Source organism: Condylura cristata, unplaced genomic scaffold, assembly GCF_000260355.1.
Source record: "Condylura cristata isolate star-nosed mole 26May11 unplaced genomic scaffold, ConCri1.0 scaffold00001, whole genome shotgun sequence".
Classification (NCBI taxonomy): Eukaryota; Metazoa; Chordata; class Mammalia; order Eulipotyphla; family Talpidae; genus Condylura; species Condylura cristata.
The window spans coordinates 12,368,550-12,389,248 of NW_004567102.1; the positions used below are offsets into that span (position 1 = coordinate 12,368,550).

A 20,699-nucleotide genomic window follows, 5' to 3' on the forward strand; every position below is an offset into this window, starting at 1 on the left:
ACCCTAAATATTATATATGAGTTCAACATCTTTTTCTCTAAGATTTGCATCTCCCTCCCTACTAATTAGTGGCTTTTTAAATTAACCTTTAGGGATAATTTAGCAGTAGAAAGAGTGAAGCAGACCACAATTTGAGTCCTACTTCTGCCAACTAAAAACTACATGATCTCACACAGAAATTTAACTTCTCTGATCAGGAACCTGTTTATAATGGGGGCAGACAAATAGATGCCTTGGACTATTACGGGATTATATGGTATGTGTCATGTGCCTGGCACTTAGAAAATTTACTGAATGGCAGAGATGTCAGAATTTCTCAAATAGCCCATTTGATTACATGGACTATAGATCATGGAGGTGAATATATTGGGGGGTTACATTTGTCATCATGTGGAATGGTTTAATGATCAACTTAATGGATCCCAAATTCAAACTTTGGGGGCACAATATGAACAGTGCTCACATATTCCTTAAAATTCACCAGTGGTGGGGAGGGGCACCTTACCTTATTGTTGGAACAAGTAGAATATTAAGAAAGATGCTATTTTGAGGGATGAAATCTAACAGAAAAGGATAGATTTGCTAAATTCATCTTTTTGGAAGCTGGAGGGTCAAGATCTGTTTGAAAATCTTTAAAAATATTCACAGTTAAAAATTGGTATATTAGAATCTGGACAGAGTAATTGTGCTACTAAATTATAAGTACATAAACATCCGTTTGATATAATAATAAAAAGAAAAGGCAGTGAATTTCCTAGTGGGTTGCCATCCCCCTCACCCCCAGGTATTAAAAGCTTAACAATTCTTTAGGTTTCTGTTCAACATTTTTTACCAGGAAAGTCCTCTAGTCTCTCAATACTCAGGCATTTGCAAACCAGCTCTCTTCCTGGTTCACAGGTGGTCACTTTCTGTGGCCTCACATAGTGGACAGTAGAGCAGAAAGAAAGAAAGTAAGTTTTCTTGTATCTCTTCTAAGGGCAGTAATTCTATTCATGAGGGTTCCACCCTCATGACCCAGTTACCCCAAGGGCTTCACCACTCATACTGTCACAATGGGGATTGAGATACCAGCATATGAAATTTTATTGTCAACATAGGCATTTTAAAGACACAGACAGGATTTCCTTTGTCTACTTTCTCAAGATCTGATGCCTGGAGAGATGGGATGAGATCATGTCCCAGGTCCCTGGCTAGACAAAGGGCAGAAGAGAATGGATCAGGACTTTTGGACTCATCTCCCTCTGGGAATACTCCCAAGGAAAGAGATGATTCCTGAAAGGAAACTGAGATGCTGTTGGGGTGGAGGATGGGATGTTTGGTAGCACAACCAATGCATTTCTGGCCTAGGGGTCACATACAGCATGGTGTTACAAAGAAGGAGGGCTCAAATATTACTGAGCCAGAGTATTTGCAGCAGTGATCTGAGTGCTTACTATTAGCTGGTTAGGCAACTGAGGAATAGTTAAAACATACAGAAAAAACCTTTTAAAAGAAGACTGTATGGATACATGTATATACATTTGCATATATATTACACGTATTCCTCTCTAGATGCATCTGTCCAAAGATGAATATGAAAACACATATACTGACTATTTTCTAAGGAAGGTCTAATTTGGTGAGTGTTTTATTCTTAAATACTTTTGAGGTAAATTCTCCATTCTAGATATAAAGGGTATAACTTTTTTTTTATTTTAATGTGTAAGACCCCCGTGAAATATTCTGTCAATATTTTTTTAAGTTTACTTTGCTATTAGCTTCTATCTAGAGCTGGAGAGGAATACAATCTCTTTACAAAAAGAAACTGTCCCTTTATTAAAAAAATTCTGAGCCAGGTAGGGGTCAGTGTTTCTGACCTCCCAGAAAGTAGGGTTACTGACCACAATCACAGTGCCCATTAAGCTTACAAACTAAACATGTCAAGTGATAATAAATGCTTCAGGTATCATTTTCTTCCTTATTAGTCAAATCTAAGCTTCATCAAAAAGTATTAAGAACAGACCACTATAAGTTACTGATAGTCATACTCAAAGAGAATCACTAAGTACACATTTTACATTAAAATTTGTTTCTTTAGGACAATGTTAATGAAGATGCTGCTTTAAAAAAAAAAATCTGACACTCAGAAGACTGGTAGCCACTCTCTATGTTTCCACTTCTTTCTAACAGTTAAAAGACACATTAAACAGATAAGCAAGTTTTTAAGTTGACTTTCTTGCTTAATGGAGTTATTAGTCGAATAACAATATTCGATAAATTGTCTATGGCAGGTGGTTGAGAAATCTGTTAAGCTTCTCAGGGAGCATCTATCACCTGCATAAAATCACTTCTTCCTACTTTGCTGAAGATCTTTTCTATGTTCTTCAGACAAGAAAATGAAAGATATTTCACATTAAATAAGTTCCTTAAAGTATTTTAGGTGAGTAATGAATGTTTTGAAATTAATCCATTTATTTTCTAAATGATCTCAATTCTAGTCAATTTAATTATCTAGAGAAAGAGAAAGTAATTGTATTGCTAGAAGATTAGAATCTGTTAAGGACACATCACCCCCTACCTTCTTAGTCCCTTTTGATCTCCATAAACTAAAGGTGGCCTGGATATATATAACAGAAATTATTTCATATTAGTCATTGAATAGAGAGTGAGTTTCCATTAACATTTTGGTTACTGAAATATAATCATGAATATCTCTAGAGGGTTTCAATTCCTGAGAATCAAATCACAGCAATTGAGGCTTTGCTAAGTTACTAAGTGAACACAATGGTCTTTGAAGGTTCTGAAAGAGCTTTAGAGTTCAGTAGGGATACAAGGTCAAGGTTGCAGCAAAATTCTATCCCCAGCACTGAATTTATAAAATAGCACAAGAAATAAGTGAGACCAGCATTGACCAGTTTTCCTGACAAATACCCACGTTTCTTTTTCCAATCAATCCCAGATACCCAACACCCACATATACACTTGAGTCAATTATCTCTCCTCAAAGCAAAGCATGAAGTATGCCATAACACCTCTGCTCCAACCTTCTCCTCCTACGATTCTACCAGACCAAACAAGCACTTTCACATTTCTATTGATTCAAATAACAAAGAGATTTCATTGTACTAAGTGACCATGATGTGCTGGGTTGTTTTTTTCATAACTGACATAACAGCATGACAAAGACTATGAGTCAGTCACATCATACTGTTGTGTGAAGAGGAAAACAGAATACACAAAGCAGTGGAGTATTTTCTCAGCATGATTATCATGTGTCCACAAGGTTAGGAGACTTGCCCAGTTGGGAGGATATTGGACATTCTCAAAAGCAGAGAAGAGGAAAGAGGAATATGAGTCACTTTTAAAAGGTTCTGGTCTTTTGGAAGGAGGAAGAAAATCCTAAACAACCCTAAAATTCTAAGCATATGAAGAACTACAATGAGGAGAACAATTTTCTGTTTATAATTCTCCCTCCCTCAAGAGGATCAATAGGCTTAAAGTGTAGCATGAGGGAATTAAGTTAGACACAATTTCTAAAAGGGAGATCATGAAGGCCTAGGTAGGTCCCTGAATAAAAGATTGATCAGTAGGTCAAATGGTAGGGCTGAGTATAAGCATATCAGATAAGATAGTTTTCCTTTGGATCTACTATTTCCTCTGCTAGAATCTCTTTCTCCTCCCATATTCACACAGCTCTCTTCATTTAGATCTGTGAATGACACTGAAATAATAAACAGCCACCTTCCCAGAGATGCTTCCAATGTTGACCTATTCACAAATGACTGGTGGAAGTTTTGGAGAGTGACAAATACAGAAGGACTCCTTTTGGTACAGTTGCTCTAGCAGCTTTGATGAAATGTTAAGAAATGGGAGTCTAAGGACCTCCAATCAACCTCTCCTCTAATACTTCATCCCCTAAATTCTGCTTCATTCATTTCATAGTCTTTATCCCTACCATGGGTGTATTTGTTTATTAGTTCAGTGTGTACCTCTTATGTGAGTGTGTACTCCATGAGGGCAAGAATGTGATCTTGTTTCTCCTCCAACAGCAAAAGCACTGCTTGCTAAGCAGTTTAGTGTACCACACCTATGTTTTTGAATGAATGAATAGATCTCTAGATTCAAGGGTCTTTGAAATGCTTGTTCCTCTTATAAGACTCGTTGTGTTTCTTGCCTGCCCTAATGAGAGGAAAGGAGCTTTGTGAGTCTCGGGGCACCACTGTGGATGCCCAGCAGATCAGGCTGGATTCCTGGAATATGAATCAGGAGGCATCTACCCTTCTCTGTTTTGGAAGCACCCATTTACAGGGGGAATAGCTGCAGACATGGATGTCCTTTGAGGAGGAGAATACCCAGCTGTAGCTGAACTCTGCAATTCTGAGAACACTGGGCCAGTGACAGAGAATGTCTGCTGTTGCAGGAGAAGCAGGTGGAGGAACAGCAGGTGTGGCGAGGTAACAAAAGTGTTACATGAGTCTCATAATTTCTGACAGCTTTGAGACGTTGCTTCTAAAACAGTATACATCAATTCTGCACTTCGGAGACATGCATCAAAGCATTTCAGTGGTGATTACTTTAGGTGGGCCTTGATTGGTCTCACCTATACCTATGCTGTGCCCACAAGAGACAAGATACTGCCTTATTTAATAAACTCTCCCCAGGCTCCATTCGTACCAGCCACGTTAGAAGTTCTAGGCATGGGGCTTGTGATTGTCAATAGTTTTCAAAGCCCTCCATTGGATATCAATGTGCAATCAGGTTTAAGAACCACTGAGCTGAAATGAAATATAAATTCCATTACCCATTTTTGGATCCTTTTCATTCTCTCAAGGGTTTGTCTATTTGTGGAGGGGGAAGACTATTTTCAGAAATCTGAGAAAATCCAACTTGTACACTCACACACACAAAATCTCTATAGTTCATCATATCATTTTCCTTCTCTTGAGAGCTTCCAATCGCCTCCATTTCTCTCAGCATGTTTATGCCATAAAGCAGACAGCTAAGCTCATAGCAATGGTATTTCTGGAGGAAGAAAAATATGGCAGAACTCCATTTGCCTGATTTCCTCCTCTCTTTGTTACTATAAATCTAGAACTTTGGGGACAATTGAAGAAGTTGAAAACTGAAGGCCTCATACAACCAGCTGAAAACTACCACATCAGAGAAAGCTAAGTCATACTGAAACACAGGGTTTGCATTTGCCTCCACTCCTTTCAAAGGAACCACTGCACTTACGAAGAGTGCCTGCTGCTGCATACCCTCATGGGGAGACAGCTTTCCCATGTGGCTACCTATAGAAATGGAGGGGTCTGTAAGAAGTGTAAAAGCCAGAGAGCAAGAGGCTGGAATCAGGCAGGTGAGGCAAAGCCTCCCCTTCTCCTGACAATAACTATTAAAGACTTTGAAGCAAGGAATTCTTGGCTCTATAATGCATCTGTTTTTGGCCACTAATGAAAGCTTACCTTTGGGGAAACTGCCAGGTAGGTGGCAGATTTTACATTTGGACCCCTCTTAATGACAATGAGTAATGTTCACTTTTTGAACAAGGAACATAAATATTTTCTCAACAAATCTCTTGATTTGTTCCTATGTCCCCTTTTAGTAAGCACAAAGTAGATCTTTACGTGGCAATGATGTCACTGTTTTACATTAAATGTCAGAAAGGAAAGGCCGTATTTTCTAAATTGCTAGCCTGTGTGTGAGTGTGTGTTTACCCTAGATTATCATTATAAGTTCAACTGAAGTTGCAACATGCCAACAAACTGATAAAAGTAAACTATCACCTTCAGAGATTGTCTGAAAAGATGACGGCAACAGAGATGGCAACTGCTAACCATAAACACTAAATTTGTGTCAGACACTGTGTTAATTATCTCACATGAAAATTTTCTTTAATCCTCCCACCAAGTCAATGAGGTAGAAACTACAATTATCCCCACATTGCAATAGAATAAAACCAGGGCACAAAAAATTAGGTAGCTTGTCCCAAAGAAACAAATCCAATGTGATTACAAAGCTTTAGCTAAGGACATAAAATGCACCTCCGTGGGAGCCTACCAGAAAAAAATCCCATAAATTTCTGATGGACAATGTCAGCTGCTTCAGAATCTGGCCGTGAACCACCTCCTTCCCGTTTCCTCCACAGCCTCTCACAGAGCTCCTACTGCAGTCAAATGCATTGACTCACTCACTGCAAAATGGAATGCTTTCCCATGCCTACCCTCTCTCTTCTGTACAAAATGGACCTATCTTCAAGTTCAAGCATCATTGCTCCATGAAGCCATCCAGGCACTTAAGTACAGCCAACGGTAAAAACTTTGTGTCCCCTTAATTCCACAAGTCACTTTCAGTCCTTAAGAAATTGATCAACTGGAAAAGTGGTTGTTTTTATTCATATGCTCAGATATATACCTCACATAAGCATATTTTAAACTTCTTTCTGCATAATCATAATGTCTAGAATATTGCGGGCTTTTAATACATATTTTCTCACTAGGATTTCTTGGACCAAAAAAGTTTACAGTATTTTATGACATTCTCAGGGCAAACAGGAAAACAACAGAGAATTTCTGAAGACAGAAGGAGCGAGGAAATTTTACTTTGTGTAAATGTAATTCTGTTCCTGCAGTTGCTGGAAGATGTCTCTCCATTCAGCTGCTCACAATAGACTTTAAATTGGTTTTTAAACTGAAGGGACTTTGAGCACAGCTCGGCTTTCTGGAGTGCTTACGGCAGGTATGACTGGCAGGTCAGGGAGGCCACACGCATTCAGGACACAACCATACACAGTGCCAAACCATTATGTTCTAATTTTCTGAACTTCAGTATGACAGGTAATAGACACTTCCACAACACTGGCATAAAAAATTGGTATACACAGGGCCACACATTTAAAATATACAGGAACAACAAGTCAGATTCTTGATTCATTTCAAGAGAGTGCTTAAAATCCCAATCTTGAATGTGTGAGCTAGTGAACACAAAAATCCCCAGCTGGGAAGCACCAGATACCCAACAATCAAGAATTCAGGGTCTGCCTGGAGATGAATACTAAGGTGAGGATGGGAAATGATTATGCAGTGTAATTCCCCTTTACTTCCTCCCATCACACAATGAGTAACTGTCCTTTGTGTCTGTGTGAACTGCTTAAATAAGAAGCGTCTGTTACTTCTTATGTTGAACATGAGGAGTGAAAGCAAAATTCCTACCATCTAAGCATGGAATCTTTTTTCAAAATATAAAACCAAATGGAAAGAGAAAAGAGAATTAATAATCATTAGGGGATAATTACTTGCAATCATCAAACAACTGATGCAGGCCATGGCGGAGGGCCAGTGCTGTGGAATACTAAGTCTTTAGATGCAAAATGTATTTATGCTCAAACTTTCTTGATGGATAAGTGCTCGGGAAAAATGACTTACCACCTTGGCCTGACAAAGAACATTCAGACAGCTGCTCTCCAACTTCAATTTCCAGAGAGCTGGAGATTGAAATTGCCATCTGTAGAATAGCTTTTGTTCAGTTTGAACACATCACAATATATATAAATGACATGCCATGAAGAGGTATTGCTCCACTCTCAGGGTGCCCTGGGTGTAATATTTTTTATGTTTTCTCATTTAAAGATGGATTCAAAACCTCTCTCAACATTAAGGACTGACAAATTCTCCTATTGGTACAGATACAAGACTAAGAAAACACGTCTGCTGTGAAAAAGATGATCATGGATCACCTAATAAAAGAGGAAATTAAAAAACAGACAAAGGTAGACCTTCTCACATTCAATAATAACCCGAGGTCTGTTTCTCTCAAAACTTATTCTAATTAAGATAACCATGCACTTACTAGCGCAGGCTGAAAACTATCAACTCAAGTCTTGTTTCCTTAAGCTAAATAGGCTCTACCAACCAACCAGTTTCAGTTGTAGCAGCAGCAGTGAAAAATAAGATGGTAGGTTCATACCTTGACCTCCTGATTGGTAAAGACCTCCACATCCACCACACAGGCAACAAGAGTGGAAACATCACAGTCCATGCTAGGGGCTGGCATTCCCCCTCCTGAATTTTCAACAAAGAGTTAGGCAGCCTCTGACTTGTGCGAGAGGGGAAGAGCTTCCAGGTGGGTGGTGCTGCAGCCCTCCCGCCCTCGCCCGCCCGCCTGCCCGCCCGCCGCCCGCCGAGGGTGAGGGTGCGCCTGCCCTGGGATGGCTGGGGCTGGGGAGCTCGGCACCTGAAGCCCGCCAGCTCCTGCTGCACGCAGCCCGCCGCGTCTGAAGCAGAGCAGCGGAGTAAAGAACGACCGGGCTCTCTCGTGGCAATGACATCACCACAAAGACTGACACAAGCTGAAGCTATTTTTTTTCCCCAAGCCTTTTATCTCTAGGCAGTGCAGTGGAGCAAATTGAACATGATTATGTGCTAAATCTGAACTCAGACTAAATCAATTCGGCAGCGTTCGCTAGGAACTGAGTCATAGCTGTTGTTTCAGCGGAGTGCTTATGTTTGCAAAAAGCAGGGGGCAGAATCTGACACCAGAAGCTCTGCTTTGGGAGGTGGGGGGTCTGGTTGGGGGAAATAATTCTGCGGATGAACCTCATGAGACTAAGATGTGACAGTTTTCTGCCTCAGAGATGAGCAGGAAGTTGAGGTATTTTGCAAATGCTCGGCTTTTGTTAATTATCCTGTGCCACTCGGAGAGACCACACATGCATCCCCCCCCCGCCCCCCCGCACCCACTGAATAGAAATCCATTCTTGGAGGGACTAAAGAGCTGGTCGTCAGTCATTTAGGATGCCTGGTAAGAGGAGATAATTAGAGGTTTGTGAAATTCTATTTGAAGCACATAAGTGCGGACCAGAAACTCTAAAAGCACCCTTCGGAGCTTGGGATTTAGAGTCTCCAAGGTCATTCAAACCAAAAGCGGCTCATAGAAAAAGAGTTCCAGTCTCGCGTGTGGGGACAGATGGCAGCATCTAACAGGCAAACGCACTGATGTGGGTCATTGTCAGAGCCCCGGGGCTCAGTTTTACTTGAGACTGAACATGTCTGATGCTTTCTCAGTCTCCTTGCCTGATTGTGAATCCCTGAAGGCCAGGGCTGTGGATATTTCACCTTTATAGCTTGAGCCTTTAGCAAAGTGCCTAGCATGAGAAGGCCATCATTGTTTAATGAATGAGTCAACCAAACAGGAATAGCTGTTTTTCACTGTAGTCAGATTAGTTTTTATTTTATCATTAGTTATGAAAGCCCCAGTAGAACTCACTGACATTCTAGCAGGATCGACGACCAGTAGGAGCACAGCTGCATCTTCAATGCCTATCAGAACATCAGGATTTGCAACACACGATTGGGCATTTTATACACAGATGGGAAAGGTGACATTTCAGACTGAAGGTAGAAGTTCTGTGGCTGATCTTCACTGGATAACATTTGAGACTAGTACACCCATTCTCTGTGCTCAATGAAATCCACAAATACAAGTATTTAAACTCTTGTGTATATGTGTATGAATTATTATACTGCCCAGGGCACCATGGGGAATATGAAAATATAAACACAGAGAATTCAGGTAGTGCTTACTGAGTGATGACTCTATGTCAAGTTCTACAACAGTTATGCTTAAGGATCAAATGATGAATAGGCAATATTTGTTATCCTCAACGGGTTTAAAATCTAGGGGAGGTGATAACACATGGAGACAAACAAAACAACAACGTAATGGTGACAGTGACCAAAGAGGCACAGGCAGTATTTGGTGGTGGCGCTAGAGAAAGAGAAATGAATGATGGAGCTGTAGGAGGAGGATATGATCTCTGCTCTGCACTTGAAACATGAGTAAGACTTTGGCAGACAGGAGTCCTTCAGCCTAGAAATGTCCAAAGGAAGAAAATAGAGTATTGGATACAAGGCACATTGAAGGTTAAATGTGACTGAAGGGATAGACAAGGCAGCAAGAATCAGATTATTTAAAGTCCCATGGGATTCTTAGTGTCTGTCTGGTTAACTATGGAATGCTGGGAAAGTTTTTGAGAAAGTAAGAGTGGTCTTGATATACATAAGTATGACTAAAATGTAAAGCATGTACAAAGATGAATACAATTTTGAATACCTATGACATGACTGTAACAGACAAAACAACACTGCAGACTGCAGAATGACTATGGAATTCAGACTATTAGAGGGGAAGAGTAGGATAGAAACAAAGGGCAGAGGGGTAGTGGTGGGTGTGGTGCGGCAGAGTACACCCAAGGAGGTGTACATTGTCCCCCTAAATCATATATAGTATGCTAAACCAATGTTATCTCGATTAAAATAAATAAGTGAATTTACCCATCACAATGATTACTGAATATAAAGTTGGGAAGTGATGTCAGCAATCTGCCCCCACTGCCTGTGTGAATGACCTCCAGCCTGCCCCTGCATTGCTATATGTCACACCATGTCAGTGTCTGTTCACCTGCAGAGGTGAAGTCTAGGATGCATGGCCAGAACTGATGAAGGATCACTGATTTAGAAAAACAGCACTCTAAAGACTCCATGAGAACTTCACACTCAATATTTGGGGAAGAACTATGAAGAATACATGTGTTATTTCAAGAAAAGGGGCACTGCTATGATACCCCTTAGTAGGAGGACATTAATCTATCCAGGAAGCAGAATCCCACTCAAAATTGTAAAAGAAGTACTTTTTTCTAATGCATCCATAGTTTCTCCTTTCTGATTTATTTTTGCTCTGGGCACACTATTTCCTGTACTCAAGTATCCACTCATCTTATAGTTTCCTCTTTCAAAATATCTTTTCAAGGACATAGCTTTCAATTCATTTCTATTAACTTTAAATGACAGATAAGTCTTAGTATTACCCATCATGATGAAAACTGTAACAGAGGACTGTTAACAGAGGACTGGATCCTAAGTTCAGTAAACATGGTTTTTAGAGTGATATCATCAGCATCAAGAACATACGGTCTATGGGGCAAAGGAAATTTCCTGAAATAAAATTACTGTATCACTTGGGCTTGTTTTTAATATTAATTATAGAAACTGGAGGTGTACTCAGCAGTAGAGAGGATACAATATGTCCCTTCATGGGCCTACCACTAAGGCACAAGAATAACTTAGAGCCATTCTTGCTTCCCCTTTGCCAGGGGTTCTCAGAGTGTGATCCCCAGACCAGTGGCATCAGTATTCCCTGCTAGAAAGGCTAGTTGTGGGCCCTACACAATACTGAATGTAAACTCTGAAGATGGGGCTGGTACCTGTACTTTAACCAGCCTTTCAGGTATTTCTGATGCAAGGTAAGTCTGAGAACCACTGCTCCATGTGTCCCCAATCATGCCCATGCTCACTCACGTAGGGCATTTTGAAGCAGAATGTTTGCCATCTCATTTCATCTATAATATTTCAGAATATAACGCTAGAAGAAAAGGTTACTCTTCTGCAAGCCCTATACCTATCACCACACATTCCAAAAAGGAGAGATTAATTCCTCAGTATCATCAACCAGCCTTCACACTTCTCCAACTACTACAGATGTTGTCTTTTCTCCCTGTCCCCCCTCCATCCCTACTGAAGTCTCATCCTTTGTCCCTACATTCCTTCTTTCCTTCCTTTGCTTAATAGTTTGTTTACTTAGGTTGAGCACACATTCTTTCTTTCTTTTTTTTTTTTTTAAGATTTTATTTATTTATTCATTCATACAGAACTGGGTTACAGGCCAGAAGTGCAGGGGTGGTGAGAGGATTCACCAGAGACAGAGCAGGGAGCAGAACAGGCAGATCTAGAAAGTGCACTGCTGAGGGGAGCAGCGGGGCAGGTCAGGAGAGGTCTGCCGCACCATGTGGTCACCTCCTAGGGCAGGCGAGGATGGAACTCACATTATTTCTTATTACCTCTTTTACTGTACAGATTCCTTCTCCACCTCTTACTTTTTCTCCCTTGAAGTTTGCTGATGTTGATAGTGAAACCATGTTATGTATCTCTTATAATTTTCCTAGTCTGGTTTTCTTGAAGACCTTCACATAGTGTCATTTCACTAATTTCTCGGTAACCTGCAGGTCCTGTGAGTTAAGAGTCAGAGGTTTGATGGATTCATGCTTGGCAAGACCCTGTCATAGGTGGTGGCATGTACTTTCTCCATAGGATGTATCCTACATGTAACACCTGGCTGTCTCTGCTGTGGTATTAGTGGTCTTTCATTACTCAATGTCTAGACTCATTCATTTAGGAGTCACAAAATGAAGCTATTTCCTATTCATTCATGGGCTACTTCCAGAGAGGAACTACTTCTCATCTACTATATAGGTTACCATTTTGGAAGGCAACAAAATAAACATTTGATTCTTTCCCTTTGAAGAAGATCACTAAGGATGGGCCCTCCCTGGTGGCACAATGGGTTAAAGCACAGCACTAGGAAGCTAGCCAAAGCTGCTTTAGCACAAGATGGATCCCTGGCCAGGGAGCTGACCCACCTTGTGCAGCAGACCTCTCCTGTCTCACCTGCTGCTCCTGCTGCTCCCCTCAGCAGTGTTCTTCGTCAGTCTGCCTATTCTGCTCCCCACTCTGTCTCTGGTGAATCCTCTCACACCCCTGCATCTCTGGCCTGTACCACATTTCTGTATGCATAAATAAATCAGTCTTTAAAAAAAAAAGGTCATGAGGATTTATTATTTTTTTATGTACAATTATGAACTCATGAGTTAAACATGTTTGGTGGGCTTTAAACCACTGTAGCTTCATGTGCTGGATGTTTTAGCTGCCCATATTTGTCTCATGAACATCTAATCAGGTTGGCTCCAGAGTCCTTTTGCTATAATTCCAGTTGTCTTCAAGGGCCACTTCATCTTCTGCCATGATACAGCTATTTCTGGCCCATCTTGTCCATTGCCTGCCCCAGATAAGGAATCAGCCATTTCTTCAAGGAGCTCTAGTTCCATTTAGTAAGTATTTCATCATGTTTTAATATCATAATCCATATACTTAGAGCTGTTCTTTGCACTGACTTAATTATTGTTTATAAGCCATTCCAGTAGACTGAATTAGGAAATTGTATATGCACACATAATTCTATAAATTATATATAGTGCTATAAATTATATAATTTCCTAAACACACACCCATATATATATATACACACACACTAAAGATAGCACACATCATGAGTTCAGGCTGATAATTCCAATTCAAATCTAGGACTGCAGTATTTTTGCTGAAAGTCATCACTTTTACATCTGTATTGCCTTTCTTCCACACCAAATATAATATCTTGGGCATTATCAACAATATCATTCCGCATCTGCCTTATCCTATACTACACACACAGAGGTCTCAGAACCTCAATATTAATACTTCCAACTACAATTTAAGACTTTTTTTTTCTGGTTGTCCTTGTCATTATGATATATCCTGTAGTGGACACACAAATTATTGTACTTTTTAGATACTTGGAATATTTCGTTGCACCAACTAGAATCAGTTTGATTGATTTGCTTCATTTTATTTTTAATTCCTAGGAATTACTTTTCATATTATATTTAATTTTTCTTTATAATTATAAAAAACTACATGGTTGAAAATAAAAATTACAGAACTTAAAAAAAATGTAGTTTCAAATTTGTCTCCCCAGCCATGTTCCTTCTCTAACATACAAGATACTGTTATTTTTTCTTTTATCCAGTTTTTCATTAAACAAACCAAAATATATACATATTGTATATATACACACACACACATCTATTATGTTCCCCTGCATTCCTTGACAAAAGATAGCATACTTTGCATATTTTTCTGTCTTCTTTTTAATCACTAAAAAAAAATTACCCTAGAAATAAGTAATTACCCTAGTAATAAGTAGAAATATTCTTATTCCTTTTTAAAATTATTATACTACATGGGAGTCACTAAGTCTATAACTATGGCCTTACTGATGGAAGTTTAGGTTGTTTTCAGTCTTTTGCTATTAAATATTGTAGCAATATTTAGAGGCAATATTACAGACTTTGCTCATACCTTTTCATAGTTTGTTATTGTATCTTCAGGCCAGACTGAAAGTGGAATTGCTGGTTTAAGAGGCAAGCATAGAAGTAATTTTCTTAGGTCCAGTCAAATTCTCCTTCAGTGGGCTTGCACCATTTCACTTCCCTAATAGCACTGGAAAATGTGCTTCCCTGCAGCATGTTTGCAGTGCTGGACATTTGCCCATCCAGCGAATAGATGTGGCCTGTTGTCTCAGTGGAGCTTTGATTTGCATTTTTTTTATTATGAGTACATTTAAGCATCTTTCAAGAGGTGAGCTAGCAATATCATTATCAATGTTTTCCCCCCTTTTTTTCAGCTACTTGAACTTCTTTCTGACTTTATGAAAAGCCCTAAACACACCAAGTCTTCGATGCATTTTAATTTGCATTGATGCAAACTTTGCAATATTATGAGCAAAGTGGAACATTTGTTTATATGGGTAGGAAAGACTTTCATCTCTTCTATGATACATCACTTAGGTTTTCAATCACATGCCAAGTACATTCCCCAGTCTTGGCTCACTCTTCCACATTGTGCAAGTCTCTGCTCTAACGCCCCCTCCTCTGAGAGGCCAGCCCTGACCAATCCATGTAACACCCTTCTCACTTTCTTCAAGGTTCTTATCACTATGTGACTCTTTTTCAGATGTTATTTTCACTAACTGATTTATGTATTTATTTGCATAGTTCCTATTTCTCCAATAGGTAAGCACCTCTAGGTAGGCATAGCTCCTCTACCTTGTTCACTTATCTCCTCAAGTACCTGGCACACAGTGCGGGCACGAGAATGTGTGTGGGACGAATGATTATGTGAATGAGTACAATCCTTTTGCTCAGAGGCAGCTGAGAACAGGCACGACCAGTGACATGGACATGAAAGAGGTTGATAAAGTGTGTCCCTATAAGAGAAGGTAGGTTGAGGCAAATGAAGGGGTCTCCAGTTACTGGGCTGTGGGGATGGTGAGGATGAACTGTGAGGATGAACCCTCACAGGAAGAAAGGCACAAAGGTTAGTTAGGGCTTTGTTTACAGAGTAGTGAACTGCTCTCTTAGTTATAATGGGAAGTGTGAGCAGAGCTGGGGTGAGCTATAAGAAGGTATTGAGGGTCAGGACTACAGAGAAGAGTATTCGGAGAGCCAGGCAAAAAGTAAATCTATTTCTCACATTAAAGTGTGGGATCTCTCAGAAATTTGTGAAAATACATGTGCGCTAGGTTGAACTAGAATGGACAAAGATTGCAAATTTTAGCAATTACAAACTCTTGTCAGGGACTGGATAATGGAAATACAATAGTAATACAAGGAAAGGCATGGATGGAGATAGAATGTTCAGGATTTAAGTATTAATTGATTGTCAAGATTGTGGTCAGGGGTGGGGAGTGAACTGAGGAGAGAGGCAGTTTGGAGGTGCCAGAAAAAAAGGGAAAGCAGAGAGGACAGGAGGAAAAAGATGCTAAAGTTTCAAGATTTGTTAGATAGTGTAACTTTATCTGAAATAATTTAGTTATGTAGGTAACAAGAGTAAATTGTGATCCGTTTCATAAATCCATGCTCACATTTTTTTCATTTTCAACTATTATCATTATTCTTTTATATTTATTTTTTGCTTTTTAGGTTAATGTGAGACCAATGTGGAAGAGTTAGGAATTAGGGATAGTGAACCATAGAAAATACTGTTTCAGACAGGGGCCTGACAACAAAGAGCTTTGTGAATTATAGGTAGGAATTCAAATTTTGTCGCATAGGAAGTAAGAAATAGTTAAAGTTATAACAGTTGTCTCTTGTCGTTTCTTGTCTCTCATTTTCCTGCTAGTTAATCCACCCTGCAAACAAGCTATGGTCAGAAGGAAACATTTACCAAGAAAATATGTGCTATTATTGTCTATGAGAGTAGGGCTGCATTCACACCAAGAATTATAGTAAGGAAATTGTAGAAACGCAAAGAATAAATAGACCTCTGAGACCTTGTGCTGGGAATTTCTCCTGCTTTTTTAGTAGAAGGCCATCCTTCTTCACTAAAATAATGCATATTACTTTCATATACATAATGCACATCAACCTATTATAGTTCTTACCCCACCATATGATTTTAATGTTTTATTGTATCCTCAGCACTTAGCATGCTGCCTTATAATACAGCCAGCAGTCAACATCATGTCTGATAGATGAATGAAAGAGTGCATGAATGGATGATAAGAAAAGCTAAAACCATCCTCATCTCTTTCTAAGGCTAGATAATTTCTTAGCCTTTCTATTCTAATAGTAGCTCCATTTGCGTTAGACCTCAGTGCTCAACAGAAAGTCTCCTACCTGACTGTCCTCTTTTTTAACTCCTTAAACTTTGAACATCTGGAGACTTATACTGGAAGAATGAAGTAGCACAGTCACAAAGTCTCACACGCATTGATATATATGAAGAGAGGACTGAAAGTTCACCAAAAGTTTGTGCTCCTTCCATGAGAGTAATATTAATCAAATATGTCTTCCTAATCAGGGTTATTTATAGTTTCCAGCCTAGAGTTACCTGTGACTAATGTCTGTTCATGGTGTGGGAGCAGAATTAATGTATGTCATATTCAGGTCTAGCTTATAAGAATATCCTAAAAAGTCCCATTTTTTTTCTTCATAATGGTATTTGGATCTAACTGTTGAAGATGGAAGAGCTTCTAACAGCCTAGGTCTCTGGATGATTCCGGGGTGTACATTCCTATTTCCTTCATCCTTTTTTTCTTCCTCTCTAATCACACGATAAGTGGGGTTTTATCTAAGTAAAAATAAATCTCTCTTCTGATAAGGCCCAAAGATTTTAGGGCACACACAATAGATAGTATGACCCTAACAAATAGAGTGTGTGTGTGTGTGTGTGTGTGTTGGTGCAAGTAGGTGTGGATGCAAAATCCTATTTTATACAGAATCAAAATCCAAATAATAATAGAACCAGAGTAAGGAAATTTAGTCCTTCAAAGTAGGAAATCTTTCATTTAAAATTTAATGTGAATGTCTTAAAGAAGCCAAAGAGCATGTAGTTATATTTTTGTATCAAGACAGAGACCAAGTTAAACAACAGAGCTACAAAAAAGAGTAAAAAGAAAGCAAAAAGGATTTTCTGATTCAGGCTTAATATATACATGAAATATAATTAACTTTTCTTGTCATCTACTCATATGTGTATGTTCATACATTTATGAGCACACATATACATATATTAAAGTTGAATTCATAATAGACATTGGTCATGATTGATGAAATTTCTTGTTTGTGTGTGTGTGTGTAGAAGAACTTGGGTATAGACCAGAGGTACAGGGCTGAGGGGATTCACCAGAAGCAGAGTGGGGAACAGAACAGGCAGTGAAGTACACTGCTGAGGGGAACAGCAGGCCAGACAGGAGAAGTCTGCTGCACAAGGTGGGTCAGCTTCCTGGTCACTTGTAGCAGAGTTAGCACTGAGACATAACCCCTACATCACCAGGGAGGCTCTGATAGGTGAAATTTCAAATAAACAAATAAATACCAAAGATTATATGTAAGAAACATACATTATGATAGCACTGGGTTCTGTAAGCTTCAGAATGCAGATTGTACTTTAAGTTTCTGCCCACTTAAACAAGGCAGGTAGAGACATTAAATGATTTGTTCTGTATTTGAACCTACTAAGGCATCTGAAACTGTAAATCTGTCATACACACTCCTTCTTTCAGTGACTTTCCCTTTTTCAGGGAAGGGTTGTGATAAATCAGAAAGCTTGAAAAGAAGAAGAGGTAGGGATACCCTTCCAGAAGCCACCTGGATATGCACAAATGGGCAGCTTCCAGCATAAGATGACAGGCTGAGTACACACATTCATATCACCGAGACTGATCTTTGGGTTATGGGTGATATATCTGGAAATTTCCAAAACCTTGATAAATCACATACTTTGTCTGAAGAGATATGTCCTTTGAGTAGCTCCACAGAGTTGGGGTGTCAAGAGCAAATTAAACAAGCTAGCTATTGGGAATTGGCTCTAAACTCAAGGGAACAGGGAAAAAGATTTCCATGTTACATTTAAAGTGAGTCAAGCTATTTCATCAGAAAAGGCAAAGAAAAACGAGTCTCAGGGTCAATTCTTTACAAAAGAATAAATATTGTGCGTTTGGTTGGAGTTTTATTTGTATTGTGACTCTGGGACATATAATAGGGAAGGCAAGATGGAGAAAGTGTAAAATCTTTGCAGTGGGATCATAAATAAAGTTATCAATGAGAAAGTTTTCTATACGCATGGTTCAGGGATGTGCAGTTGAATTTTTTGTTGCTATTTTTGGTGGCATATAAATGGAGTTTGCAGTACTCGATTGGTGAAAATCTTTTTGGAATGCAAAAATTTTATTTTTTTGGATTTTTTTTTATAACAGTTTATTTTTACATCACATTTTTTTCCCATCTCAATTGTAATCCCTGCGGGTTTCCCATCACCAAGTCACCCGTGTGCCATCACCATAATCCCGTGCACTTCCCTCCCCACGCCCACCCCCATTTTTGATCCCATTCCCCACTGCACCCCCACAAAATGTATCTGGTATATGGCTGTTCATTATTCTTGTTATTTTCTTGCCTGGTCCATTATACTCCTGCTATGAGTGAAACCATCCGGTATTTTTCTTTCTCTTTCTGGCTCATCTCACTAAGCATGATCTTTTTCAGCTCCATCCAAGTTGCTGCAAAAGACATGTGTTTCTCTTTTTGGTTGCTGAGTAATATTCCATTGTATATATGTACCACCTCTTTTTAATCCAGTCATCTACTTTTGGGCATTTGGGCTGCTTCTATGTTTCTCCAATTGTAAATAAAGCAGCAATAAACATGGGAGTGTAGGTATCTTTTTCAATCAGTGTTTTTGTGTCTTTTGGGTAGATACCTATGAGTGGGATTGCTGGGGAATGCAAAAATCTTTATAAAATAAAGAACCTAAGAACTCCCACTTCCAACTTAGCATAGAAAGTTGCAAAAAGCCATGTGCCTCCCTTAAAAGAATAAGAATCTCAAACTATACCATCACAGATTTAGGGAAAAAAACCTCAGAGAGCTGATTAAAAAGAAACCTAAATTAATTAAACTCCATAAAGTGATGAGTCCTTCCCATACAAGAAGAAATGTATGTCTGCTTTTACTTTTGTGTTTGGAGAAAGAAGTACTTATCAGAGACAGGAGAAAGGAAAAACTAGAGGAACTTCTAACATATTCTTATCGTTTCACTTAGTCTAAAATAATGGATTCAAAACTCAAAGAGTCCCAGACAAAGAAAAGAATGTACATATAATACTTTATCCAGACCAAAATTAAATCAAGAAAAAGTGACCAGTAATACCATATAAATTAGTCTAACAAATGTATAAGTACAGTCCCCACGGAAGAATAATGCATAAGAAATATTTGAAGAGGTAATGGTTAACTCCAACTTGGTTAATTATGTCAGTAAATTAATCCAAGAAACTCATTTAGACCCATGAAAACCATACCCAGACATATCAGACTTAAAGTTCTAAAATTCACAATTAAAAAGAAAATATTAAAAGTACCAAGGAGAGGGCCTTCCTGATACATAGGAATTAAATAGTCTCAGTGCTATCAAGCTATCACCAGCCACTCCAGCATGAGTTCAATCCCCAGCCAGGGAGCTGACCCACATGGCACAGCAGACCTCTCCTGTCTCGACCGCTGCTCCCCTCAGCAGTGTATTTCAGTAGAGCCACCTGTTCTGGTCCCCACTAGTCTCTGGTGAAACCGTGCGCTCCCTTCATCTCTAGCCTACACTCCAGTTCTTGTATGCATGCACAAATAAAATAAATCTTAAAAAAAAATTAAAAAGTACCATGGAGGAAAAGATAGACTGTAGGTAGAGGAGCAGCATGGCATGAGGACTGACTTTGAAGAAACAGTGGTGGCCATAACACAGTAAACACTATTTAAAGTGAAGAAAGAAAGAAAATGAACTATCAACTTTCATTTTTTTCCAACAAAAATGCCTATCAAATATAAACCCTTATTTCAAATAGGAACATTATTTATTGCACATGAGAATGTAAGATGACACAGAAACCTTGGAAAATAGTTTGGTAGTTTTGTTTCAAGTTAAGCATATATTTAAAATATGACACAGAAATGTCACTACTAGGTATCTACCCAAAAGAAATGTAGACATGTCATATGCTGACACAAAGATCTTATGTGAGTGTTCATAAAAACATTTTTATAACATTCAAAATGTATAAACAATATAAATGCCCACCAACTGGTGAGTCGATGATCAAAATGTAATAAATGCACACAATAAAATGTTTGTTGTTTATCATTAAATAGGAATGAATTACTAGTAAGCTACATCATGGACAATCCTCAAGAATATTATGCTAAATGAAAAGAAACAGAGACTATAAATTGTATGATTCAATTTGTATGAAATGTTCATAGAAGTAGATTAGTGGTTGCCTGCAGTGGTGGGTGGAGAAAGGCTGGCTGTCAGCAAATGGAACCTTTTCAGGATATGGAAATATTCTAAAACTATATTGTGGTGATTGTGCAGTTCTGGAAGTTAGCTAATAATCACTGAATTGTTTAGCTAAAAAACTATCATTTTTATCTATGTACTTTATGCTTCAATAAAATTGCTAAACTAGGTCCTCCCTGGTGGCACAGTGAGTTAAAGCACTGCACTAAGAAGCTTAAGCCA

The 20,699-nt window shown here is 38.9% G+C and overlaps 1 protein-coding gene across 4 annotated transcripts in view; it reads right to left on the minus strand.

Moving 5' to 3' along the window:
* The window catches only part of RCAN2 (regulator of calcineurin 2), a 250,664-nt gene that overhangs the window by 86,350 nt on the left and 143,615 nt on the right, over window positions 1–20,699 (minus strand). The window contains exon 1 of one of the 4 annotated variants that reach the window (XM_004673543.2): window positions 7,942–8,128. The exons of the other annotated variants lie outside the window; for them this stretch is intronic. Coding sequence (XP_004673600.1) covers window positions 7,942–8,028 — 87 coding nt within the window. The 5' untranslated portion in view covers window positions 8,029–8,128. Of the gene's footprint in view, window positions 1–7,941; window positions 8,129–20,699 lie in introns of those variants that run through there. 4 annotated transcript variants of the gene reach the window in all.